Source organism: Vitis vinifera, chromosome 15 (genome assembly GCF_030704535.1).
Source record: "Vitis vinifera cultivar Pinot Noir 40024 chromosome 15, ASM3070453v1".
NCBI lineage: Eukaryota > Viridiplantae > Streptophyta > Magnoliopsida > Vitales > Vitaceae > Vitis > Vitis vinifera.
In genome coordinates, this window is record NC_081819.1 from 14766176 (window position 1) to 14784607 (window position 18432).

General features: G+C 36.4%; 1 protein-coding gene across 2 annotated transcripts in view; it reads right to left on the reverse strand.

The window, feature by feature from the left end:
• The window catches only part of LOC100246137 (glycine--tRNA ligase, chloroplastic/mitochondrial 2), a 114752-nt gene that overhangs the window by 13409 nt on the left and 82911 nt on the right, over positions 1 to 18432 (reverse strand). Inside the window, exons 25-32 of one of the 2 annotated variants that reach the window (XM_002270738.5) lie at positions 11688 to 11746; positions 11223 to 11316; positions 10716 to 10934; positions 10217 to 10311; positions 4608 to 4698; positions 4427 to 4531; positions 2071 to 2109; positions 907 to 996 (exon numbers count right to left, since the gene is read on the reverse strand). In XM_002270738.5, coding sequence (XP_002270774.2) covers positions 907 to 996; positions 2071 to 2109; positions 4427 to 4531; positions 4608 to 4698; positions 10217 to 10311; positions 10716 to 10934; positions 11223 to 11316; positions 11688 to 11746 — 792 coding nt within the window. The remainder of the gene's footprint in view (positions 1 to 906; positions 997 to 2070; positions 2110 to 4426; positions 4532 to 4607; positions 4699 to 10216; positions 10312 to 10715; positions 10935 to 11222; positions 11317 to 11687; positions 11747 to 18432) is intronic. The other variant, XM_059742999.1, reaches the window with a different exon arrangement.

Below are 18432 nucleotides of genomic sequence, written 5' to 3' on the forward strand. Positions count from 1 at the left end.
ATATTTGAAGACAAAATAGGTAATTTAAAATAAAAAGCTCTGATTATTAGAAAATCACTTTAAAAAAGCTACCTTCTACCATCTCAAAACTACTGTCAAAATGGGTCAGATTCTTTGAGAGTTCCTTATCTATTTTACCAAATAGATTGGTTTTAAAAAATATATATATTGTAAAAGTGATTCTAAGGGCCAAAATCAATGTCACCAGGCCTAAATGGGATTTTTTGTCTATCATTTTATTTCTATACCTGGATCACAACATTTTAAAAGACCCCATTTCTCTACATTTGAACACATTATTCTCACAATAAATTTCTCATTATTGCCAATGTTGGAGAAATGAATTCAAAAACCAATGGGATACTTTGAGCACATTAAGGAGTGATTTTGAGAGAGATTAGAAGCACTTCCTAATACTTGGAAGCACTTCCTTACAAAAATTAGGTGTTCGGCTAATTTTTTTATATTACTTTTAAAAATCTAAAGAATGACTTGAAGTGATTCTAGGACAATCACTTAGTAGGTGATTCACCAAAAAATCACCTTTTTGTTATATACTATGTAACCAGAAACACTATCAAAGAACCTTTTCAGTTTATATCCAAACACTGAATGATTTTCCTTAAAAGCGTTTATAATGAAAGCACTATTAACAAAAGAGCTGTAGACTAAAAGTGCTTTAATCAAAATCACCACCAAGCCAGCTCTTAATATTGCAGTAATCCAAACAACTTTCTATCAGCAACTAAAAGTATAGTTATAAATAAATTGGTAATAGCAAACTACCCAAAGTAAAATTCAATTTTCTGAATGTAAAAATATGAAGTGATTGATGAATTAAGGGATAATTTGAAGTAGGACTGGACAATGAATACATAGAGAGAGTAGCAATCAAAAGTAACTTACTTTGTATGCTGACTTTGTTGCCAAACAAGGCCAGTTTGCACGCTCTGTCAGGATAGAACGAACCACCTCTGGACTTATTTCCCTATCAACCTGTACCAAAACATAGCCAATATATATATGGAAATCATCTAATCTTCCTATCAGAAAATATTATGTCACCTCTCTATAGCATAGTTATGTATCACTCCACAATAACATAGTTACACACACACACACTAACTATAATAAGTAAATTTGGAGAAAAGTGCTCTCTCATTCAGAATGCACATTCATTATGGAATGGCTTGAAGTTGTGGTCTTTGTTATTGTCCATCCTTGGGAGTGTCCTAGGTGGTGCCTCATTGACTGAAAGATACTTTTGACTAATTAGCAAGGAAGGAGCAGAATCAAAGAAATTCCAAGGTCTGCAAGAGTGGGAACTGAATCTGAAATCTATTTGTCTGTGGTTGAGATGTTCTATGGGGGTTAGGACTCTCTCTTTGCAAGAGTATGAACTGAATCTGAAAATTTTACTAAAATAATTATGCCTGTGGTTGAGAGGTTCAGCAGAAGCTAGGACTCTCACTCTCTTTCTCTCCTTGCTGGATGTTTCTTCAATATATCTTGCATAAAAAGGCTTTAGGTCAGGTGCCTTATTAATATTATTATCATTTGCCTATCAATACAAGGACAAAGCTTATAATGCTTTGGTGTCTTTATCATATTCCAGAATTCAGATATTTAAGAAAAAAGGGAAGAAGAGGAAAAAAAGGAATAAGGGCTTTGTCCTTTTCAATCAAGCAAGCATTTAGCTTCGATTATATCCAAGCAACAACTTCATTTTGGTCTCTTTCTACTTCTTGTTGGGGTTCTTTTTCCTTGCAGGCTGCCAGTATGGATTTTTTAATGTTTTTTATTTATTTTCCAGACAACAGCATGATCAAACCCAGGTATAATCACTATCCAACCTTTGGCTGTATTTTTAAAACAAAAGTGCATGCAAACAAGCTCTGAAGATATGCACCGTTCCACATTTGTAAAATGGTGGACCTGATATTCAGTCTCTCAGCTTTGTTCCTGATATTCTTAAATGAATTCTTTTGATATTGCATAAAGAAAATAAATTTAAAACACATAGTAATACAGTACATCTAACAAACTCCTTCACATAGAAATAATACGTACCAGAAATTGCTCTAATCTCCGTGTTACAAATTGATGTACCTAAAAGAAATGATGCAAGGATCAGAGTATGATGCGTATGATGACTCATAATTAAATAAAATTGAGAGTGACAAATTGAACGCACTAGCAAAACAGGACATATATAAGATGTAAAAAGAAATAGAAAGTGCAAACAAAGAATGATTTCTGAATGATGCTTGTGTATTTACTAGAAATGTTTACAACATATTGATAATGTTCACAATGGAAAAAGGGAAAGGAAATTAATATACTTTAGGCCTAGAATTACTCCAATAAATAAGTCACTAATTACAGAATAAATACCAAGTCAAGTATACAAAAACAAGAAACAGTCCTAAATTAAATCCTAGGCTATGCAGGTTGTATAATCCAGCAATTACTAGATGAATTCTCCAACATTCCACGTGAGAGTAAAGGTTCTTCATTCTCACCTTGTTTGTGATTGTTGAACTACAAATCCCTAGGTCAATATCTTGGCCAACTGTCTTTTTGAGGATATATAGGGGGTGCACACCAACCCACCATCCAGTTTCTCCTTAATGAAATGATGATTAACTTCAATGTGCTTAGTTCTGACAAGTTGAACTGGATTGTGGGCTATACTGATACCCAACTTGTTGTCATAGTAGAGTTTCATAGGACCTTCCTAACTTTTTCTAAGACCACTAAGAAAAAATTTTATCCAGAGAAGCTCACATAACCTATGTACCATGGCTCCAAATTTTGTTTCGACACTCAACCTAACAACCATTGACTATTTATTACTCCTCCAAATTATCAAATTCCCTATAGAGAATATACAATATCCAGGTGTTAACCTCCTATTGGTAACTGATCCTACCAAAGGAAAACATCTATATAAGTAGCAAGTGTCATCCTCCTATATTTTTGGAACAAAAATACCATTACTAGGAGTTAACTTCAAGTATCTAAGTATCTGAGTAATTGCATCCATGTGCGCTTAATTGGGGTTGTGCATGAATTGACTCACCGCACTCATAGCATATGCTATATCAGGTCTTATATGTGAAGGTAAATTAACTTACCTACCAAGCATTGATACCTCTCTCTCAATTGGAGGACTCTCTAGTTCTATTATCAAGTTTGCAACCAACCTCAATAGGTGTATCTGCCTGCTTACAATCCAATAGTTCGATTTCTCTAAGGAGATCTAAAACATACTTCTACTGTGAAATCACAATTTCCTTTGATTAAGCAATTTCAATCCCTACTAAGTATTTAAGTTTTCCTAGGTCTTTAATTGCAAACTCATTTTCCAACTTCTCTTTAATCTCCTCATTTCTTCCAAGTCATCCCTTGTCACAATGATATAATCACCATACACAATGAGAGCAATTACTTTCCCATTCTTAGAGTGTTTAATGAATAGTGTATGATCCCCTTGGCTCTAGATTCTTCATTACCTTAATAAACCTTCCAAACCAAGCTCTTAAGGGGCTGTTCATGTCCATACATAGCCTTCTTCAATCAACAGACCCTATTCCTCTTAAAATTTTCTTCTAAACCAGGCGGTATCTCCATATAACCCTCCTCTAAATTCTCATAGAGAAATGCATTCTTCATATCAAACTGTTGTAAAGGCCAATCAAAGTTAGTAACAAAGAATAGCAATATACGAATTATATTCAGCTTTGCCATCAAAGCAAAGTTTTCTCGGCAATCTATCTCATAAGTTTGAGCATATCCCTTAACCATTAATCTTTGCTTATGCCTCTCAATTGTCCTATATCCTCTATATTTTACTATAAACACACACTTACACATGACCTGTTTCTTCCCATCAAGAAGATCCACAATCTCCCAACTGTTATTTATTTTTTTTCAAAGACACTCATCCCTCCTTGCATTTCCTTCCTCCAATTTTCATGCCCTAATGCCTCTTGAACAGTTTTGGGCATGTCAATGGAGAAATAAATGTTCTTAGAGATGCATAAAGGTAGTCAAATGACATAAAGTTGGTCAAAGGGTTCTGAGGATAATATCCCTTACCTTTTCTAGCAACAATAGGCAAATAAAGATTATCAAACACATTGGAAGTAAATTCAAGTTGAGTTTCAGTATTTTCTTCCCAGATGATAATTAGAGTTCCACTTAGTGGTTCAGACGCAGACTGTAATCTCCTAGAATAGGGATTCATTAGAAGATTATTACCATCCAATCATATAATTTTGGGTATAGAACTTTCAGATACTAATTGGAAAGGAGTGTTTGCTATGTGTTTAAACCCAATGCAATTACAATTTTGACATGGTAATATAACCTAGCAACATTAATGTTGAGCTTCCTAACAGACTGCATAAGAATTTGTTCTTACATCATCTATTATATTGGCTTCTATTGTTATTGGTTGGACAGCAGCAGCCAGTTGCAATGCATGTCTTAGGTCCAAATTTTTATCCTTTTCAACCAACACTTGTACCTATAACAAAGAGAAGAAGCGTTATTTTGATGTAACTGTTCAGATCCAAAAGGAGTTTAATCATTATATGACTTACAAGACCATAAGAAATTCTTCTCAGCCCAAATGGGTCATTAGTTGAACTTGGCTGGCAACCAGCACCAAATAAACCAACAAGGCTATCTAATCTGCAAAATGCATAGCACGATATGAGATCTTTAAGTGGAGCATTCTAGTTCAAAAAAAAAAAAGAAACAAAGGAGCAAGGAGAATTATGTTACCCTTTTCATTTTCATATCAAAACACATCTAAAATTGTGCGCGTGTGTGTGTGTGCAAGTCAAGGCACATTCTAGTTTATTTGAATTCAAGAATAAACATTTAAATACACTACTTCCACACAAAAGCATAAGACATATCAACCTGTCATATTATAGAGATGAAAAGATAAGTCCTACAAGATTATTGAAACAAGAAAGATAAGAAAAATTTGAGAGGCAAGAGCATCTTTTATAGGTCATTTTGTGGGAGCTTAGCTTCCTAAGAAATTTAAATATGACAATGAAACAAAAGAACATACTTCTTTGCTCCTCTCATAGAAAAGATTTATTTATCCATCTCCTTTCTAGATGAAACCTATTGGACCTTGGTAGTAATGACTAATTTTCATGTAAGTCTGGCTTCCAATCTCCTTCTAACAACTAAGCACCGTACTTCCTTTTCTTCAACTAGCTTGATCTCACATACCATAGACTGAGACCCCTAAATCCACAAACCTCCCTATGCAGGCATCAAAATAGTTGCTAGTTGGATCTTAAAATTCAACATTGCCATGCTTCGTATCTGGACATTCTATGGGCCATAATTCCTCTAGTGAAGATTGTTCTCCATGGATGGAGCTCTGTTGGTTCTTGAATGAATTATAGCTGTGGATCATCTTACATTGGTGGTTTTGGGAAGAGGGCATGTAGCAGGGTGCTATGGCCTTGTGGTTTCTATGATATTATTTGGGTGATTAGGATGGCAAGAAGTTTTAGGATCCTCAAAAGGGAAGCATAAAGGAAGTGTGAACATACTGGTCTTTTCCAAACTAGTTGGCCATGTTTTGCAATTGATGATAAGGTTTTGCCTTACCCAAGGGATAGATAGGATCATGATACAGGGGCTAGAAATGTTACTAACACAGGGGATCCATTTATAGTAATCTCTTGGGTCACTTCTAGGAGTAGACACCTCCATTGTTATCACCTGATGAGAGCAACCATGATGGGTGGGTGCACTAGAGGCTCTTAGCACAATGGCTAGCTAATGAGAGGCACAAGATGGGTTCGCAGTATAGGTAGGTCCTTCAGATGGAGACCCAGGTTAGCTAATCTGGAGGCTTATTATCCTATGAAGAGGAGAGAATTTCCTTAACTTTACCCCCACAAGAAACATCCTAGGGGATGGTAGTATTTGATGTTCTTTTGCATTTTCTTTTCTTTGTTCTTAGTCTTATCTACTTCAGTCTTCTGATTGATATTTCATCCTTCTATCATCTCTTCATTTTGTTAGTCCTATAAAAAAGAATTTAAGATTGCGTGCATCAGACAAAAAGGCTTAAAAGTCAGCCAAGGAGAAGATTTCTCAATTTAATGATGTTGTTCTTTTTGTTCTTAATAAGTAAAAAAGATGCTAAAAACAAGCACAACAAAAGGGTGCAATCCCTGTACATGGGATGCATAAAAGGAATAGTCAAATGAACAAAAGAAAACAAAAAGGTTCCTTACACCTTAGGTATCATCCAGAGCATTAATGAAATCTACAAAGGATAGGTTTTCATCTCCATTCTTTAAATTCACAAAAACATCTTTCAATCACAATTTTCAGCAATTCAAGCCATAAAAATATCTTTTACTATATTCCTTCCATTAAACTAGCATGGGGCTGTAAGCCATACTTTCCTCTTCCCGTTCCTCACAAACTATCCCTCCCTACCAACTACTCAAAACATCCTTAATTGATTCAAGAACCTAAGGAACACTAGAAATTGCGAAAAATAGAGACCATAAACCCCATGCCATCCTACAATAGATGGGTGTATGGTTGGCTGATTCTTCTTCCTATTTACCACAAACAACTTCAATTGATTAATATCTAGCTCTTTCACATCAGTTGGTCTAAAGTATGATTTTTCCCCCAAACAAAGAAACAAACTTTGAGACAGAAGTCATCCACAACCCTTCTATGTGAGAAAGAGCTTCATTGATGTTTACTATGGATAGAATGGTTTCTTAAGGATTTCAAAGAAAGGTTACCCTATTTCCTATGGCATTAAAAGAAGGGTAAATGCCTTCTTTACAACCTAAACCTCACCATAGAAGTTCCAATATGAGCATAGAATGGCTAAGGATACCATCTTGTGAAATAGGAGAGGGAGTGTTTTCAGTGAAAATAGGGACTTTGGTATTCATTTTATTGTCAGCAAGGTTTTTCAAGGAAATGGCAATGAAGGTTTTTCTTCAATAATTATAGCGATTCATCAACCTTTTCAAACACGACAATTCTAATGCTTCCATGGCAATGAGCTTGATACCGCTTTTGGTTAAAGTCAAGGGAAAGGAAACTTGACCTTGGTGGGGACTGGGGAAGTTGAAAATCCCAACTTGTATAAGGTGCATAGTCATGATAAAATTTAGTCTCTATTGGATTACTAGTGTACAAAGATTTCACTCAAAAATAGGTACTTCCATGTTTCCAATGGTTCAAATAAAGAGGCTATTGATAGCTCATTGTAAATCATAGGAGAGGGAGTGTTCTTAGTGAAAGTAGCAAATCTGGTATTCATTCTATTGTTAGCAAGGTTATAGCCTCAATGTGAATCATAGGAGAGGGAGTGTTCTCACTGAAAGTAGGGACTCTGGTATTCATTCTATTGTTAGCAAGGTTTTTCAAGGAAATGGCAATAAAGGTTTTTCTTCGATAAAAATGGTTTATAGTGATTCATCAACCTTTTCAAACACAACAATTCTAATGCTTGGATGGCAATGAGCTCGATACTGCTTTTGGTTAAAGTCAAGGTAAAGGGAACCTGACCTTAATGTGGACTAGGGAAGTTGAAAATCCTAACTAGTATAAGGTGCATAATCATGATAAAATTTAGTCTCTATTGGATTACTACCGTAAAAAGAGTTCACTCAAAAATAGGTTCCTCCATGTTTCCAATGGTTCAAATAAAGATGCTATTGATGACTCATTGTAAATCATAGGACCTTTCTTCGAATTTACATGGTGATAAGTTTGATACTTTTCTAAGTTAGCTACTTATATGGTTCGAGGCTTGTTCTAGATTGAGAATTAACTGGAAAAAAAGTGAGCTAATTCCTGTGGGGAGGGTGGACAACATCGATGACTTGGCCTTGGTGTTAGGGTGTAAGGTAGGCAGTCTCCCTTCCTGTTACTTGGGTCTTCCTTTGGGGGCTCCTTTCAAATTTATGGCAGTATAGGACTGGCTTGAAGAGAGGTTTCACAAAAGGTTAGCCATGTGGAAAAGACAATACATCTCAAAAGGAGGGAGGCTCACTTTAATTTGAAGTTATCTATCTAGCAGACCCATCCATTTCATGTCTCTCTTTTGCATGCCAAGGCCAGATAGGTTGAGGTTGGAAAAATTTAGAGGGATTTTCTTTGGGGTAATGGGGCTCTTGTGAAGAAACCCCGCCTAGTAAGGTGGAAGACGATCTATTCGGAGAGAAAAAGGGGGGAAGGGGGTGGGGGACACTTAGGTGTGAGGTGTCTCTCTGTGATGAGCAAAGCCCTTTTATACAAGTGGAGTTGGCATTTTGCCAATGAAAAAGAAGCTCTTTGGAAACAAGTCATTAGTCAAAAGTACGGAGAAGATGAAGGGGGGTGGTTATCCCATAAGGTTAGAGATAGGTATGGTGTGGGTCTGTGGAAAGCCATAAGAAATAAATGAGATTTTTTCAACAAATTATCTTTCTTAGTGGGAAGTGGTCAAAGAGTGAGATTCTGGAGGGACAAGTGATGTGGTAATGAGCTACTATGTGTTTCCTTCCCTTCCTTATTTGCCCTATCCTTATCAAAGGAAGCTTGGGTAGCGGATGTTTGGAACCCCGAAGGTGAAAAGGGTGAATGTAATCCTTGGTTTTGTAGGTCTTTTAATGATTAGGAAATGGAAAGTCTGGACCGTTTTTTGACGAATCTCCAAGCAAAAAGGGTGCATAGGGATGTGGAAGATAGGGTGATATGAATAGCCTTGAGGTGTGGGAACTTTTCGGTTAAATCTCTCTATTCAGTTTTGGAGCCAGACGACCCTCTTTTGTTCCCAAGTAGCATCATTTGGAGATCATGTGCGCCACCTAAGGTGGCTTTCTTCTCGTGGGAGGCGACTCAGGGGAAAGCCTTAACTTTGGATCAAGTCCAAAGAAGGGAGTTTTCTTTGACAAAAAATATTTTCTTTGCTACTCTGAATAAGAAATTGTCAATCGTATTCTTCTTCACTGAGCAAAGATGTGGATTCTTTGACAACTGCTTTTTTTTTCTTTTCTCTTTTGGGTGACATGGATTATCTCCTACTTGGTTAAGGAGACTTTCCTTGGGTGGCATGAATCCTTTGTGGGTAAAGCCCACAAAAAGTCTTGGAAGGTGGCCCTTTTATGTATCTTTTGGACAGTGTGGAAGGAAAGGAACTTGTTAGCGTTTGATAATGTGGAGTTATTAGTCCAAATGATGAAAATTTCTTTTATATGTAATTGGTGGTCTTGGTCTAGTGTGTTTGTAGATATGAACCCTTTTTCTCTTGTTAGCTTTATTGATTGGTTAAACTCTAAGTGAGGGTAGGTGATATTTTTTGTTTCTCTCCCTTTCCCACTTGGGGTGAGCTTTTAGGTCTCCTCTTTACATATATACTTTTTTTATCTTACCAATCAAAAGAAAAAAGAAAGTTTGATCTCTAAGACCTCCTAACAAGATCCATGCATGACACACAAAAGGAATACAAGGGTTAGCTTCTTACCGGTGCGAAGAAGCCAATGAGCATGCGTGTTCATAGCTCCATCCAATATAGAACTTGACTATTGATTATTTTGAACTTGGGAGATATTTTATCACCAACAACTACATCATCCAAATCCTTCACTTGGAGCAGTTTTTCCAGGATCGTGTATTAGACATTTGGCATTGGATACAAGATACTTTTGGATCTCATTCCTCACACCTTAGCTTGGGGAATTTAGCATGAAGAATTCAACAGTTATTTTAGGAGACATTTGAATCTTCTTACTATTGTAGATAAAATTCAGTGTCACTTATTCAGATGAGCTTCTTAATTGGGCTGTCTAGACAGTCTCAAGTAAATTTAACATATACTGGCAGCCAGGCAATATTTGAATTAGCTTTTCTTATTGTGGGATTCTGCTCTAAGCCTTTCCTTGTTGCAACAATTTTTTTCTTCCTGCTGTAACATAGAGGGTTGAAAGGTCGCCTCACCCTGCTCCAATTCTTCTTTCATGAACCTACCATTTCTTGGAAAACGTAAAAAAGGCTAGCCTCAAAACATCACAAATCTTGTTTCCCATTGTTATACAAAAACAACAACTACAATTGTATGCAGCCTTAGAATTAGTGAATAAGTTTTTCATAAAGTGATTTTTTTGGCAAACAATAACCCGAAATGAGTAAGCAAATAAACTTGTGACTTCCACTTCACCTGTCAGCAACTGCCAAGACAATTCCCACATCAGTTTTTGGCACTATATCCCCAGAATTTCTTGGAAGTGTTATCTCAAACAAGGCCTCTGCAATCTGTTAACAGGTAAAGCAAAAAGAAAAGAACCTATGGTTAAGGCTTAAACATAACTATATAGCAAATGATTCTGAGCAGCCAAAATCAGTTGTAATTGCATAATTCTGGGCAGAAGGACTGCTTAAAATTTAAAACACTAGGGTACCTTTTCAAACCAAATGATGCCTCAACATTTTTAGGAATATCTTAATTAAGATTCATGCCAAACTGAAAATGAAACATTGTATTTATAAATAAAAGTCAACTAGTGTAGTTGTAACTGCTAATCTTTCTGGGGCTTCACTCAAAAAGACAACATCAAATAACCCTTGTTTGAGAGTGTGTGTTTGTGTCTGTGTGGGTGTGCATGTATTTGTGTGAAAAGAAAACAAATAAAGGTAAATAGTTGTAATTCTTAAACAACCTGCTCTGAATAGCCATCTCTAAGAGCATAATGGCGTGCCATTATTCCTGAGAGAGAAGTAAATTCCGTAACAACAGCTGTGGCAAGATCAGACATTGCCAGTGATGCAGCATCCTGGATAATTTGAAGCTTATCTTCATTGACTTGCAAGGCCAAACTTAGCTCAGCAACCATGTTTTGAACACGTATCATCTTATCCAGCATCGTTCCTAGCTTCTCCTGTTTTTTGATCATTATCAGAATACAAGCATTACTAGAGAAGGAACAGTCTCATGAATTGTATATAACTCCAGAACCTCAAATTGTGCCATCTTTTTCCAAGGGCACTTGAAGATCATATTTCAAAGGCAGGATTTTTAAGCCAAATTTCTAGCAACTAAACCATCTCTGTTTCTCCAAGTACCAGAACAGAAATCAGAAAAGAGAGCAACAAAATCACCAAATAAATCCCCTTAAAAGTTTGCCCAGAACAAAATCTGTGCCAACATATAAGATGAAATAACTCACATGAAAAAGAATCCCTTCCAGTTGACTTCGAAATTCTGAGAACTTTTTTCGAGTGTCCATCTCATAGAAAAACTTTGCATCTTCATAGCGAGCTCTGTACGGATAAATGATTTACTTGAAATACATTGCATTAGAGGTGAATTCAATGACAAGTAATTAGCTCATATTGCTACAATAACAAGAAATTAAGTAAAAAGCCTTTTAGAAGCAGGCATAATAACTTTATTTCCAAATTTATACATCAAAACCACTGCTAAGAAGACCTTTTTTTTTTTTTTTCATTTTTATATACACCACTTCTAAGAAGCTTTCCTTTAAGAGTTCCAAGAGATTCAAAGACCTTTTCCATTTAAGAGAATCAAAATAACATATAAATAAGTACTCCAAGAAGTCCTTCAGAAGATATCCTTTTCTATTCACAGGCTCACAGCACATAACAAGTATATAAGAAAGATTTGTGCCAACCTGAGTACAGCTTCATTTCCTTTCCTCACTACCATCTCATTGATTGCTCCATTCGCTACCTGAAAGGAAATGTTGATGTTACCTGACAATTTATAAACAATAAAATTTTGTTCTGAAAACTATAATCTATGTAGCGTGGGCACTTCTAAGAGGAAGCCTTGTCAGTATCAGACATGACAATCCTCTAACACACCTAGACACATGTCACTGACTTCTTGAATAGGTAAAATTTTTAAAATAATAGTTTTAACATTGTAAATAGTGAAAGACATCTTTAAAATTCTTTTACTAATAAAAAAAAAAAAAAAAAAAAAAAGAGCGAAAGTCATGTATGTATGTACTTCTTGAATATGTAAAGTTTTTAAATAATAGTTTCCACATTGTAAATGGTAAAAGTCATCTATGCATGTATGTTATATATACTTCTTGAATATGTAAAATTTTTAAAATAATAGTTTTACATTGTATGTATGTATGTAGGAATAGAAGGCTGAGCTTATGGGAGGCAAAGATTGGTTCAAAATGGAGCCTAAATCATTTGAAATTTCAATTGCTTATGGGAGTCAAAGATTGGTTCAAAGTGGACCCTAAATCATTTGAAATTTCAATTGAGGTGGAGAAAGGTATGGTCTTGGAGAGGGATCAGGGTTTCCTCAAGCCGAATCCATTTCAGAGAGAAGAGCCTGGTGGCTTTGTTTGAAGGGGTGGAGGAATGTTGTCTTGTGGGGGATGGGAAGCCTGTTATGAAGGTGTGGAAAGAAAGGGGAAGGGGGTATAAGCTGGGGCTTCACAGCAATGTTGCAGGTCATTTTTTGTTATGCTTTGTCTGTTCTATGGAGGAGAACATTTCTCCTTGGTGTTCCCAAAAGGCAGGGGATTTCTAGGTGGCTAGAGTATCTTAGCTAGCAAGTTAAGGAGCCTTAAGATTATTCCTAACCCTAGTAATATTGTGGTTCCTTCAAGGGTTGAGTCCTCAGTTCTAGTGGATAGTGCTCTAGTTCCCCTTAAAGGGCTAAAGTGGTCAATGATTCTCGAAGGGCAATGAACATTAAGAAGGAGAATGTGTCATGGTCTTAGCCTAAGAGGCTTGTTTATGTGTAGAAAGTCGTGTGAAAGCTGTTCTGTTGGAGAAAGGTGAGCCTGCCAACCATAAGGCCTCTTTGGGGAGGGGTGGTAGGGATGGAATGGAGGAGTCTTCAAGTGGGCCCATGGAGGATGTTGGTATTGTTGAGGATGGAGCCCAATGCAGCAGGGGAGAGAATGTGGATTTAGCTGAGATAGATATAGCCCATTAATTTGATAAAAAGCCCAAGTGCAAAAGGGCAAACCCATGCAGAGGTGGGCTTAGGATCCAAGTCCAGAGTTTGTAAGGCTAATAGCCAAAGTGGGCTTAAGGTAGTTGATATGGCCATATGAGTTGTGAGAATAAGGAGGATGTTGTAGGTCAGGCTATTGTGGGTTGTCTAGGCTCATAGATTTTAGATCCAGCTATGGCTGTTGGTTCAAAGATAGTAAGCTTTTGTAAAAGGAGTAAACAACCCATGTTGTGGGACAACCTTTGTAGCAAGAATAGAAAGGGCAACACCTCTGAGATCAATGTGAAGGGCGAAAAGCACTAGTAAGTCCTAAGGGATGGCGACACCCCTCACAAAGTTTTGTTGGTCTCCCAGCTTTCATCATCGTCCCCTTCATCAACATTGATGCCACGATCATCCAAGAGTGGTCATGGCTTAAGTGAGCTTATTTGTCTCGATTCTTCTTTAGGGTCTAGGCCTTGCACTTCTTCTTCTTGCTCAAAGGGTGAGACAACTATTTCAAGATGGGCAAAGGGGCTTTTGTGCAAGAGGGCCTCATTTGAAAGGTTTGATAGCGAGCATCGAAAGGATGTGGGGGGCCCTCTAAGGATGATTTGATAGGATGGTAGCTTCGTGGAATTCCTTATAATTTTAAAAGGGATACCAATAGGAGTTTAGGGGAGAAGTCTTTGATAGTGAAAGGGGGCCTAAGAGAGTGTTATTCCTCTAAGGAGTGGTCTTAAACCAAAACAGTCGAGTTTAGCCAATATCTAAGGATGTCCATTAAGGGGTTCGAGGAGGAAATATTAGCTTTATTAAGAAAACTGAAAAGAAGGAAAAGGAAAAAGGTTGTGGGTATGGAGAAGAAAAGGTCAAAATTTTAAAAACCGAGGGCCAATTGCAAAAATTAGAATGTATAGTGAACTATAAGGGAGTGGAAAGGAATGAAGATAAGGATGATAAGGGTGGCTAGGGTCTAGTTACAAGCAACGATGAAAATATCGGTAATCACGGATATATCGGTACTTCGATTTTACGGATATATCGGCGGATATTTTGGAAAAAAATATCAGTAGGCTTAAAATTGTTAAAAACTCATGAAAATGTAAGGAAAACCTCATAATAATATAATTAGAAGTATAATAGACATTTTAAAGTTATTTTATTAAAAAATTTGATATATGTATAACATGATTTATCATATTTGATAATAATATCGTATGCATTGATAAAAATATGAATTTTATAAGTGTACATTTATTATCAAATTACATTTAATATTATGATATTTGATTATAATATGTCTAATTTTAAAATATATATTAATATTAAAATTATGATCCATTTAATTCAATTGTATTAAACAATATAAAATAAATTATGATATATATATATATATATATATATATATATATATATATATATAATTTTTTAATATTTAATTAATTATTAATAATATTAAAAACATTATGAAGAAAATTATATAATTTTTATATTTTTGGTAATCAATTAAAAGAAAATTTTGCATTTAATTATAAAATAATTATAATTAATTTGCTCTTTAAAATATTCTTTTTACATAATGAGTTTAAGTATATATAAGTTTAATGCACAATATATAACAAAGGCAAGTTTGCTCGGATGGCAAGTGGAGTGTACCCCAAACCTTTTGGTTTAGGGTTCAAATCCCCTCAGAAGCAAAAGGAGAAGGCACTGTAGCGACACTGTAGCACATTGACTTCACTATAGCGCGTTTGACTTCCGTTGACCTGCGTTGACCATGTGATATATTGGGAAAAATCGACGATTTATCGCCGATATATTGCGAGATATCGCCGATTTCTCATGATTTATCCCGAATATCGCCGGACCAATATTTCTCCATGAAATATCGTGTCGATACCCTTCGATACACGATATATCGCCGACATATCGCGATATTTTCCTCCTTGGTTATAAGGGAATAATGAAAATGATAATTTTATCTTCAAATGTAAGGAGGATCAATGAAACCAAAAAAGGAAAGGTTATAAACATGGTGTGCTTACAAGGAAGAAAAATTAATGACATGTCAATTGGGTTGGTGAGGAGTCTAAGGGGAGGAAGATGTGTAGATTAGGGTGTAATAGAGGCTCAGAGAGTTGCTTGCGGAATCCTGGTATTCTAAGATAATAGAGTGCTAGAATTGGTTGAACTGGAAGTGAGGATGTTAAACTTCATGTCAGCTCAGACGTTATGAGGATGCTTTTGATTGGGTATTTCACTAGGATTTATGGTCCTTCCCAGAGCAAAGAAAGGGAAGACTTATAGGTTGAATTAGGGGATATTAGAGGTTCATGGGATGACCATTGGTGCATTGGGAAGGATTTTAACATGGTCAAATTTCCAAGGGAAAGAAGAAACAATAATTAACTAGCAACTGCCATGAGACATTTTCTAGAAATTAATGAGGACTTGAACTTGTGTGATATTCTATTGAATGAAGGTTATTCCCTTTAGAGGCGCACGCTGGGGAGGAGGGGGGGGAAGGGATGGAGACAATGAATCCCTTTGAGATTAGATTGACCCTTAGCATCAGAAGAGTGGGAAACCATTACAAAGGTCTTTTGCAAAATGTTTTGCTAAAGCTAGTGTTGGATCATTCTCCTATTTTACTTTATAGGGGCAGGATAGGAAGGGACAAAACTCCTTCAAATTCGAAAACGTGTGGTTAAAAGTGGATGGGATCAAAGACTTACTAAGGAGGTGGTGGGTGGGATACGAGTTTTGTGGGTCTTACAACTTTATTATGGCCTCTAAGTTGAAGGTTTTGAAGGCAAATTTGAAGGTGTGGAATCACGAGGTGTTCAACAATGTCTTATTTAGAAAGGAGATGACCTTAAAAAAGTGGGCTTTTCGGATGAAAAGGAAATAACTATGCTTAATGAAAAAGAAGTAGAAGTTAGTAGGGTAGCTGGAGAGGAGCACCATCAATGGGCTTTATTGGAAGATGCCTTGTGAAAGTAGACATGTATGGAAATTTGGTTAAAGGAAGGGGACAAAAACACCAAATTATTTCATAAAATGGCAAATGCCCATGGAAAGAGGAATTTTTGTCCAAGGTTAGAGCAAATGGTGGTTGGCTATTTGGAAGAGGGCCAGATAAAGAAAGGTGTAACTCAATCCTTTCGTAGCCTTTATTTGGTACAAGTGATTGGGGAACAAGTATATAAGGGATCTTCTTGGAGTCTTTAAGTAGAGATGATGTTGAGACGTTGGGGGTTCCTTTCACAAATGAGGAGATTGTGTCAACTTTAAATTCAATGAATGAGGATAAAGCTCTAGGTTTGAAGGTTTCATAATGGCGTTTTGGCAACACTGTTGGGATTTTGTGAAGCTTGTGGAGATGGGCTTTTTTAAGGAGTTCTATGAGTTTGAATCTTTTGAAAGAAGCTTAAATACCACCTTCTTGGTCTTGATTCCTAAGAAGGGAAAAGGTAGAGGAGTGGAAGGATTTCGGGCCTATAAGCTTGCAAGTGGTTTATATAAGTTACCTGCAAAGGTTTTGGCAAATAAACTAAAAAAGGTGGTCAAGTCAATTGTTTCTAATTCTCATAATGTTTTTGTGGAGGGAAGACAAATCTTGGATGCAGTTTAAATTACCAATGAAGTGATAGACTCAAATCTAAAAAATGGTTTGAATAGTTTGATATGCAAGCTTGACATAGAAATGGCGTATGATCATGTTCTTTGAGCTTATTTGCTAGATATTCTCAACAAAATGGGGTTTAGTTGGAAATGAATTAGTTGGATTAAATAGCGCATCTCTATAACTAGATTTCCGGTACTAATAAATGGATCCTCTATTGGCTTCTTCCAAAGCTCTTGGTGATAAAGGCAAAGGGATCCCCCTCACCATATTTGTTTATGTTAGTTATGGAGGCGCTCAGTTCTTTGTTAAAGAAAGCTAGGGAAGGAAGATCTATTTCGGGGTTTAAGGCATGTAGAAGGAGTGGTGATGTTTCTTAGTCCTTTGTTAAAGAAAGCTAGGGAAGGAAGATTCATTTCAGGGTTTAAGAATGTGGAAGGAGTGGTGATGTTGTCGAGTTGTCCTATCTTTTATTTGCTTATAACGCCCCTAGTTTTTGTGAAGCTAGCTAAGAACAAATTCTTTATTTAAGTTGGATCTTCATATGGTTTGAAGCCATCTAAGGTCTAAGAATCATTTTGAAGAAAAAAAGAATTAATTCCAATAGGCAATGTTCCTAATGTGGAGGAATTGGTGGCTAAGTTGGAGCGTAGGAAAGGTGAACTCCTGATCGTGTATTTGAGTTTTCCTCTAGGAGCATGCTTTAAATTAAGGGCTAGTTAGCATTCAATGGAAGAGAATATTCATAAGAGGTTGGCTATGTGGAAAAGGCAATATCTTGCCAAGGGTGGGAGGCTTACTCTTGTAAAGAGAACTTTATCAAGCTTGCCCATTTATCACACATCTTTGTTTGTTATTCCTAAGAAGGTGAATTGTAGGATTGAGAATATTCAAAGGGGAATTTTATGGGGAGGGAGATCTTTAGAGAAAAAAACCACACTTTGTGAGATAGGAAATCACTTGCAGAAAGAAATGTAATAGACACCTTGGTATTAGAAAGCTATCAATTCTCAAGAAGGCGTTGCAAGGTAAGTGGATTTAGGGGTATGCCTTAGAGAATGAGTCCTTTTAAAGGCAGGTCATTGCTAAGAAATATAAGGAAGGGGGTTGGTGCTCTTGAGAAAGTAGGGATGGTTTCAGTGCAGGGTTAAGGAAGGCCATTAGGAGAGTTGGGAGAATTTTAATACAAGAACCTCTTCCAAACTTAGCACAATGGTAGAAGAGTGAAGTTCTGGAATAATAAATAGCATGGTGATTCTACTCTAAGAAAGTCTTTTTTGTCATTGCATTCCATACTAAAAAAGGATACTTGGGTGGCAGTTGTATGGGACCATCAAGGCAAGGGGGGGGGGGGGGGGCATTGGAATCCTCATTTTTCAAGGAACTTGAATGATTGAGATAAAACATGTTAAGGCTTTCATTTTGAGGCTTGAAAGCAAGAATGCTAGACATGATGAGGAAGATAGAATGGAATGGATAGATGTAAAGAAAGGAAAATTTCAGTCAAATCACTCTACCCTTTGTTGGGCAAGGAAAGAGTGAAAGTTTTCCCAAAGAGGTATTTGGAATTCTATGAATCTGGTTGAAGTAAGCTTTTTTGCTTGGGAAGCTTCCTAGGGAAAGGTTTTGACTTTGGATCAGCTACAAAGGAGAGGGTGGTTTATGATGAATCAATGTTTTTTTATATAAGTAAGATGAAGAGTCAATAGATCACATCCTTTTGCATTGTGCTAAAGTTGGGGTGTTATGGAATTTGGCGTTTTCCTTATTTGGATTTGCTTAGGTGATGTCAAGTTTGGTAAGACAAACCCTCTTAGGATGG